This window comes from Musca vetustissima, unplaced genomic scaffold, assembly GCF_032173495.1.
Source record: "Musca vetustissima isolate MV318-11 ecotype Yass unplaced genomic scaffold, APGP_CSIRO_Mvet_v1 utg32462, whole genome shotgun sequence".
Taxonomy (NCBI): Eukaryota; Metazoa; Arthropoda; class Insecta; order Diptera; family Muscidae; genus Musca; species Musca vetustissima.
Window position 1 is genome coordinate 174169 of NW_026876775.1, and position 9694 is coordinate 183862.

At 35.3% G+C, this 9694-nt stretch overlaps 1 protein-coding gene across 1 annotated transcript; it reads right to left on the minus strand.

Moving 5' to 3' along the window:
* Positions 1-3894: 3894 nt before the first annotated feature.
* Positions 3895-9377, minus strand: LOC133321331 (uncharacterized). The gene is made up of 5 exons (XM_061530423.1): positions 9369-9377; positions 5135-5231; positions 4956-5044; positions 4038-4171; positions 3895-3979 (listed from the first exon to the last, which is right to left on the minus strand). Exons 1-5 carry the CDS (start codon positions 9375-9377, stop codon positions 3895-3897), a joined length of 414 nt encoding a protein of 137 aa, XP_061386407.1.
* Between the last annotated feature and the right edge of the window lie 317 nt (positions 9378-9694).

Below are 9694 nucleotides of genomic sequence, written 5' to 3' on the forward strand. Positions count from 1 at the left end.
GTACAAAGAATGAGTAAATATTAATCTTGTATACAAATCCCCATTGGCCATAGATATATAATTAGAATTTATTTAAATTTCATTTAAAAACGAATTGACATGTCATGACGCTAAGACAATTACCAAAACTATAAATTTAATAATTTATTCAAATTTGGCGTGAAGAGAGTCATTAGACCACTATATAATTATTATAATATTCACCTATTCGAAATATTAGTTACTTGCCTACTATTTATTGTATATCATCGATATTTAAGTGCGTGTCTAATATAATTTAAATAAAACCAAATAACTTAAAATTATCCAAACACATATAAAAAGAATTTTGATTGTTTTTCGTTGTCGCAAATGTGACTTCGAAATTGTAATTTAACAGATGAATTAGCAGGAAATTACGACGGATATAGCTTTTTTTAAGTAATGAATACATACATTGGGATACCACAGATTATTAACAGATTATAGTGAGTTGCGTTAGGAAAAAAGGAAGTAGTTTTTAAATGCTTAAATTAATGGGGAATGTACATTATTTTCGTAACGTATGTAGTCAACATAGATAACGCATGAATTACTGATACTTCGCGCACGTAAATGTTATCTCACCTAAGTTTTAAAGCTAATTTTGATTGGAAACTATAGTCTTCTGTTTATACCCTCCACCATAATGTGGAAGGTATATTAGTTTATATGCTAGGGTAAAAATTTTCGATAACTTCCGAAGGAATCTTTTGTTTTCCATCATATAACGACACCCCTAAATTTGCTGTATTTTATGGGCTGTAATTTTATAATTTGAATTATAATATTAATATCTGTCCACTTTAAGGTATAGACCCCTAAATAACCGTTTCCCGGGATTATCGATATTTAAGGATTTGGATACGTTTCTGTTTTATATTTTTTGTTCACAGTGGATAGTTAATCTACCTACCAATAATGACAAATGTCGTCTATTCGCTTTAAGGTACAGTCTCCAATTAATACCCTTTTATAAACCCTGTTTTATGGCTAATGAACGTTGCTACCATAAAAATGTGCCTTGTCGAAATATCGATTTTAGACCCATGGTTTCTTTGGGCCAAATCCGTTTCATAAAATTGAAAGTCTATTCACAAATGTCCGTCCGTTCTCGAAGTGGGTAATCAATTTCATCCAAACATTGCACAGATGCGTCAAAAACAAGGAAGATTCTATCAAAACCCCACACTTAAACCGAAACCATGGTACATGAGGAGGAAATAGAATAGAGACAAAAGAAGAAACAGTAAGACTTCCCGAGAAAGCACATTTCCATCGAACACATCGTCATCTGATGAAATAATAGTTCTAGATGAGAAAAAATATGTGGAACCTAAGATTGATAGACAAATGATGCTTGATGCATTAAAGACCTTCGCATCATTCAGAACAGCTGATTCAGTCAACGCCTTCCCCACTAAAAACGGGGCGGATTATATAACACCATATTTATCAGAACTCTTTAACACATGTTTACTTTTTTCGTACACACTGAAAACCTGGAAGGATGCTAGGATAGACTTCATACCAAAGCTCGCCAAAGCAAACTACGCAACACCAAAATACTATCTGCCAATAAGGAAAAATTAAATAGGAAGACAACCTACAGGAACGGATAGACGAAGCCCTCATATGCTATAAGAAATAAGAGTAGTCACAACATGTGAAACAGGGACTCATGGGATAGCAGAACACTTGCAAACATGCCTTGGTAACTGTTGCTAAACAGATGGCTCCCAGCTAGCAGTGAGCTCGGGAATGGGATCTGATCACAATACGATCCTACAGGCGAAGGTTCACGCTATAACGGAGTATCTGAACTGGTTTAGTGCAAACTCTGGTCAGGATATCTATACTAATAAAAGAGTAAAGTGATTGACTGACTGACTGATTTAACGATTCATCAACGCCCAGACGAAACGGCTGAAGCTAGAATCTTGAAATTTTGGGTGAGGTCCAAATGTGACAGATAAAACTGGGTTTTTGGAAATTCGTACTAGAACGGTACGAAAAGTACTAAAAAGTACTAAATGTGATACCATTTGTATTTGGCGAACCGGTGGAGCTAGAACTCTAAAATCTGGGTTGATAGTCGTTGATGGAGTACATATATCCTACATGTACCAAAGGGTTTTTGGAAATTCGAGCTATAACTATCCGAAAAGTACAAAAATGTACTAAATTTGGTACAATTTCGTAGCATGTGAACGGATAGCGCTAAAAACTTGAAATTTGGATTGTGAATTAAGCTTGAGAAGTAGGCTCAATTTAAGGAGATGGTTTTGAAAGCGTGTGCTTATTTGTACGAAAAGTACTATATGGTACTATATTTGATGCAACTTTATTTTGGAGGTACAAATCAAACTGTAATCCTGAAATTTGAAATTAACATTACTGTCGGAGTGTAGGAGTGGAATATGAATATTGGAATCCTGAAACTTGGATCTAGGATCACTGTGGGGGTGTAGAAATGGAGTATGTAGGATGTTTTGGAAATTGGTACTACTGTGTACTAAATTTGGTACAGTTTGAATGTAGGCGAACCGATAGAATTGGAATCCTAAAACACGGATTTAGGGTCATTGTGAGAGTGCAGGATAGGGGTATGTAGGAAGTTTTGGAAATTGGTACACCTGTGTACTAGATTTGGTACAATTTGAGTTGTGGGTGGACAGATAGAGATGGAATCCTGAATCTTGGGTTTAGGATCACTGTGGGGGTGAAGGTTTGTGGAGTGTAGGAAGTTCGTACTGTAGGAAGTTCGTACTACTTTTTAAAGGTTTTATTTCAGTTACGTCCTTTTGGCATGATATTTTTTGAAACAAAAGGACGTAACTACAACACAATTATAGTACAACAAAATGACTAATTAATTGAGACTAAAATTTGTACAGCGTACCAAATTGAGTCTAGAGTGACGTGTATTATGTTGTGTTGAAATCGGTTCAGTTCGTCCGTACTGAAATGAGTCTAGAATGATGTGTGGTAAGTTTCCTGAAAATCGGCTCAGATTTAGATATATATTTTCGTCCCAATTAATGTAAATAGTGTACCAAAGTCCCAATATATCAGCCTATTTGGTTAAAATACGTGGTAGAACTTCTCAAAATATAGATCTTTGTTATGTACCGTTATATAGGGGCAACCCTAAAAAGTTAACTAATATTGATAATTTTAGCAGGAAGATCTTACACCCAGTGGGGAATAAATTTAGTTAAAAAAATGAAAAATCTTAAAATAACGAATTTTGGAGTACCGCTATATGGGAAATATCGCAAAAAAATGTACCGATATATCGCATTTTCAGTACCAAACATCCCAGAAGTTACATTAATATAAGTTCAGAATTTCAATCTTCAACATTGCGAACTTTATTTTTTTACAGGAGTGTAGTAACGTCTTTTTACATTAATAAAAACATACTATTGAAATTACGCCCGTTTGAAGTTCTTAATTTTTTGTTTGAACAAGTAGTTCTTTTAAACGAACAATAATCAAACAAAAAGCTAATTTAGAATTTTTCTGTAGTTATGGCCGTTTGCATGACGATATGAATTTTCCACCCTTCATACCATGTACTGCATTTTGTGTCCCAGTGGAAATAACAAAATATGTTTTCTAATTGTAACCACACCATTTCTAAGTACATTTATTTTGTAAAAAATTATTGGAATATTATGTTATATATGCGTAAGATGCATAACATACTTCTTTGTATATATTCTTACATTATTTGTAAAGGTACCGTATGATAAATCTGCTTTAATAAATTTATTATATTTTTTTAAATATGATTAGGACATAAAATCAAAGCTTAAACCATGTAGACAGTATTCGAGATCAATATCATTAGGTAATCTGGTTAGACGTCATTTATTTTCCTGCTTGAGGAATTTTGTAGTTACGTTGTCGCAACTCTCGCAAAATACACATACCATGAGCGTGGGCATTTTCACATCTGAAATATTGTGCCATTAGATCTATACTTCATATTTGAAAGCTTCGCAGCTACTTACTTTTCTGCTACGCCCTCATTTTCTCCATTGCAGATTTTAATGATCTCTTCCAAGTCCTCTTTGCCATCGGAATACATCATCGAAAGCATATCGACGGCTTTGTCTTCATTCATTGTAGTGGAGCCCTCGCTTAGCTTTTGTGGAAATATAGAAATATTGGTTGCATAAAAAAATAATGAAAATTAAGTAGTTTAACACTAGATTGCCGAAGGCAGTCATTTTGACCGTTTTTCAACTTCAAGTACAAAAACAATTGTGTATATTATGACCCAGCTTTTTAAAATTTGGTGACTTTTTGTACCACATAGAACTAAGTTTATTAATCATAGTAGCTGTTTCCTGCCCTCTTTCATTCCCCGTATTCACATGTGCTATACCTATATGGCCTAAAAGCGGTCATTTTGACCTTTTGTGAATTATTAAATAATCAAACTACTTTCATTATTGTATAAAGTAAATTTCTTATATGACCAGATCAGTACAACAACATCGAAACCCGTTTGCTACTTTAGAAACACAAACGAACATACAAATCGGGAAAAATAAATTTTATATTTCCAGTCAATTTCACTCTTAGAGTAAAGACTTCCTCTTTTTCGAACATTTTGTCCGCGCTCTTATTTTTCAAAAGGGGAAACTCGAGAGCCCTACCACCGAAAACAAATAAAAACAACGTTTTGTATGATTGCAAATAATGTAAAAAATATAAAAAAATTAGTTTGAAAAAATTTCTTTACACAATAAAAATTTTTTCAGAATGAGGTCATTTTGACCGATTTTAGGCAATATAGGTATATACAAAATGCCCGTCTTTCTAGTGTTAATGATGGAATTTATTAACATCAACAATTATTTCAAAATTAAGAAACTTCTCTTCATGAATTTATATTGCACTTTAAAATATTTAAACATATTTACCAATTCGAATTCCTGCATTAAACAATGTCTAAAACATTTCGAATTCTGATGTGGATTTTCGTCGTTCTTGATCAATTGTCTAATGTGTTCTGCAATTAAATAAAGATTTTCAAAATATTATTATCATTATGGTAATAGGAAAAATAGTTACAATGTTATAAATATATTTATTTACGTACCTCGTTCGGGTTTTGGATCACAATTTTCGCCAAAGGGCTCTAGTGCATCAATTAATTCATCAGATGTCATACCAATGTCGTCGTCATCATCATCGGCCTATAAATGGAGTTATGGTTTGTATTTTTATCAGTGGGAAAATTGAGGTAAAAAATAAATTTAATAAAAATACGATTTCGATGGGGAAATCATAATAATTTTTCAAAATTTGGCAACAGTCGCCATATAAAATTAAAGTCTAATATGTAGTGGATCGATCATTCATGACCCACATCTTGTTGTTCGTACAGACATGGCTTCATTTGCGGATAATTTACAAGAAATTTGAGAATGTTTTTATACCTTCCACTATAAGGTTTTTTCCCGGTGGCAATTTTGGTTTAGGTTAGGTTGAGAAGAGGGGTGGTTTGCACCACCACATGTCCAATATTATGACATACTCTTCAGCCTGTACGTGGCTCGATGTGGGCCCTAGAGAAGGAAGAAAGTTAGAAGAAGTAATTTCTGGATCGGATTGTCCTAAACGTCTAGGAAATCTATTTTTAGTAAAGTCCTTCAATTTTTTTCTATTCACATCCACATATGTCGGTTATTTCACGAAAGGTGTCAATTCCTAAGAATCAGGTTTGGAAGCTTGAAAAGGATTATGTTAGGTTGAGAAGAGGGGTGGTTTGCACCACCACATGTCAAATATTAGGACATACACTTAAGCCTGTACGTGGCCCGTTGTTGGCTCTAGAGAAGGAAGAAAGTTAGAAGAAGTCATTTTTGGATCGGATTGTCCTAAACGTCTAGGAACCCTTTTTTGGGGAAGTCCTTCATTTTTTTCTATTCACATCCACTTACGTCGTTTATTTCACGAAAGGTGTCAATTCCTAAGAATCGGGTTCGGAAGCTTGAAAAGGATGAGCAATGACACAGGAAATGTTCTAACGCTTCGCTGTCTTCTTCACACCTCTACACCAGTTGCTTACCTCGCAACCTTCTACTGTGCTGCGATGGATGGGGGGTGGTCTCCTATTATGTTATTCACTCGATATTGCTCTACTGCCTGAGCGACTGCATCTGTGTGAATACCATTCAGACTTGCAGTTCTCACGGAAGCATTCTGGTAAGTCCGGATATTCTTCCATTGCGTATCACTTACATTGGCTTGATAAGAGGTCAAGAAGATTTCTTTGTTAGCGCCTCAAGTGCTGCCGGCTAGCGACTTGAGAACCATGTTACTACTTCTCAGCTTATCGCATAAAGCAGTGACTTGCGCAGATGACTTGAAAATGCTGTCGAACGTACTTTCCAGTATCTTGGGGTAGTAAGTGTTTGGAATCCGTTCTCCATCGACCACTATGTTCAACAAGACCTCCGTCCGGTGGTTGTGGAATATCAGAAAGGTAGAGGTTAAACAGTTCCGGAGATTGACCCCTTCTTGGGTTTAGACTTCCTGTTTCCGAATTCCACATACGACTGGCATCCACAAATATAGTTGATTATCCAACATTTCAAACACGGTCGGAGACTTGTCTTCTCTATATATTCGAACAGCTTGGCATGGTTCAAATGCCATCATAACTATTCGGTTGCACGGCCAGTTATGGTTAAGTCATCTGCTAATATACGTGGAAATGGCGTTTAATGCTGTGCATCTTACGGAATTCATACTGATGTTACGCTTCTGGAAAAATGTGATGGGAGGATTAGCGTTCAAAATGTCTTTGCTACTGGCGATAGGAATGAAATCGGCCTGTACGATTCACCCCTTCTGGCATTCTTGCCATGCTTCAGTAGCGGGACCATCCTTTCTATATTCCACGCTTCAGAGACTATGTGGTTGAATAAACACAAGTTGATGGCTGGTGTTAAATACTCCACTCCGGGTTCATCCAGCTACTTTAACATTATCATGCATATTCTGTCCGAGCCCACGTTCTCCTTCGTAAATTGTGGTGACACCTCCGCAGCTCGGAGTAAGTGGCCCCACAGGTTGTTATGTCCAGTGAGAATACCCGTCAGTCTTCTCTTCTCTTAAGTGTTAAGATTTGCTTTGTCTTATCTTCATTTCGATCTGCCCATAAAATGTTTGAGTTTTTCCCAGTCCCCTCGCTATTTCAAAGAATTTTGTGGGTTTCCGTTGCCCATGATCTTAGTTCTAGACGCTTTGGACCAAAAAGGTATGGCATTATTTACATCTATTGTATGTCTGTCAATTGCACTTCTGGCGAGTATATTTGTTACCTCGTTTCCTATGTGACTCTGTACCAATGTGATTCGTACGAGACCATGTCGTGAGAAATTATTTATGATTTGTATACATTCTAACCCAGTTTTTTTTTTTTGCTTGTTTACTACTATTTTCATTATATCCTGACCAGAGTTTGCACAAAAACATTTCAGACACTCCGTTATAGCTCGAACCTCCGCCTGTAGGATCGTATTATAACCTGGTAGGCAAAGTGAAATTTTTGTTTTAAAACGGCATTTACATTAGAGCTTTTTGTCGGGTTAACCTACTCTATGAGGATTTATGTATACAAGGGAATTGACAATTGAAACCCACTGGGTTAACGTAATCCGGAACAATGTAAACGTACTATTAGTACTTCAACAGTTTTTGTTACCCACTAGACTACCGAAGCGTATGTTAGAATTGGCCTAATGACGCTCTTATAGATCTAGTGTAAAATCTTTGGATTAAAACCCCATTTAAAGCCTACGCCTGTTCTGTAGAAGGACCAGCATCTGTGAACTTTACCTGCCCGTTCCCGTGTGACCTTTCCATTTAAGTTTTCTGTCTAGGATGACCCCCAGAGATTTAACTTTATTTGATATAGTTGTCACTTTGTTTGTGGACGTGTTATCTGAAGGTATTACATCAAATTCTATGTTTCCGATATACAGAATTCAAATTATACAATTAAAATATACATAGCACGACAACGGTACATTTATATTTGTCACAGTCTCTTATTTTTTATATTTTTATGTACTCGTGTTTTCTATTCCACATTCAACATTTATCTTTACTTACATATACGATGGCAATTAGACTAAGACAAACTAAAAATGTTTTGAAAAAATACATTTTTCACACTTTTTTGTGAAAAAAGTGTCAATTTTTAAAAAATATAAACACTACACCTTTTGTGTAGCGTTTTTCACTTATTGACACGTTAAACAAAGTCACTTAAAATTGAACTAATTTGCAATGAGATGCTGTCCTTATTTATATTCATACGTTTTGAAATAATAATAATCATGACAGAAAAATAAATAAAATGTTAATTTTTTATCAGATGATGGACAACATGTTTCCGATTATTATTACAACGGATATTTAGACATGCCATTTACACACATATGTACACATACACATGTGACAATTACTGGTGAACGATTTTAATCAAAAATAAATAAATGGGGATATGTCTGTTGTGTTATTAAATGGATTAGTTGGATATATTAATTTGATAAAAAAAATTAGATTAAAAATGTTGCTGCTAATACAGTTACATTTAATTTAATAAATATATAGTACTTCGCCGAAAACCCGTAGTTGTCTGATATAGGAAATTTTGTAAAAGTTATGATCAAAACATGAAACATTTCAAGTAAAATGTAGACCGGGACGAACTCCTTAGTTTTTGGTAGAACCTTGAAAATAGCAAATAATTAATTTTTGGTAGTTCCATTTTACATCCAAGGATAATCCAATCCAATTTGACTAAAGATCTTGCCCCAAAAAAAGCGTTATATATGGACTAAACGAAATTGGGACGATCAAAAAATACGGAATATTGTAGAGTACCATGGAGCGATATATCCCATTTGCAATATCAAACAGTGAATAATTAAAATTTTTTGGAGGTTTTGCTAACGGAATGACATTGACCACTCATGTTTTCTTAATATGCAGAAAAAGTAGACATTGGGCGCCACCTAGAAAACGTCTCCATCTTATTTGGCCGAAGAACGATGCAACCATTTGTTTCGGAGACTTTCTTTTCGAACAACTTTGGTTACATTTGTCTCGTCTTGTTTCGTGCTCGTACACAAAGATCTATGATTTGTCACCAATCCTCAATAGCCCCTTTTAACCGATTATCAAATCGTGCGGGATGCAACACCAAAATCCTATCGGATTACGCAACACCATTGATATCGAGGGAGTTTTCAATAATGTCGACACTGAAACTCTTACTAAATCCTTAGAGACATTTCGAGTTGACCAGACTACCATACCTTAGGCATCATGGTAAGGAATAGATGGATAAACTGTAGTTTACAAAACATATCAGGGCCAAAGTAGGAAAAGGTACTCCGTAGAAAGGGATTTTATCATCGCTGCTGTGTGTTACCACTACCAATAGTACCTTAAGGGCCTTAACTGAGTAGGGATTTGAAACCATCTATTATGCAGACGACGTTATAATACTTCTGAGGGGAAAGGCTCCTAACTTGTTGTTTAGGAAGGCTGAAACGGCTGTTAAACATCGCCTTTAATTGGGCGAGGCCGAGGGACCTTAATATAAATCCGACGAAGACGGAAATATGTCTGTTCACTAGAC

Excerpts from the sequence above, each read along its gene's own strand:
- LOC133321331 (XM_061530423.1), bottom strand. Across the intron at positions 5,045-5,134 it reads TGATCCAAAACCCGAACGAG|AACACATTAGACAATTGATC; the intron begins GTACGTAAATAA and ends ATTTAATTGCAG. Across the intron at positions 4,172-4,955 it reads TAATGCAGGAATTCGAATTG|CTAAGCGAGGGCTCCACTAC; the intron begins GTAAATATGTTT and ends TTTCCACAAAAG.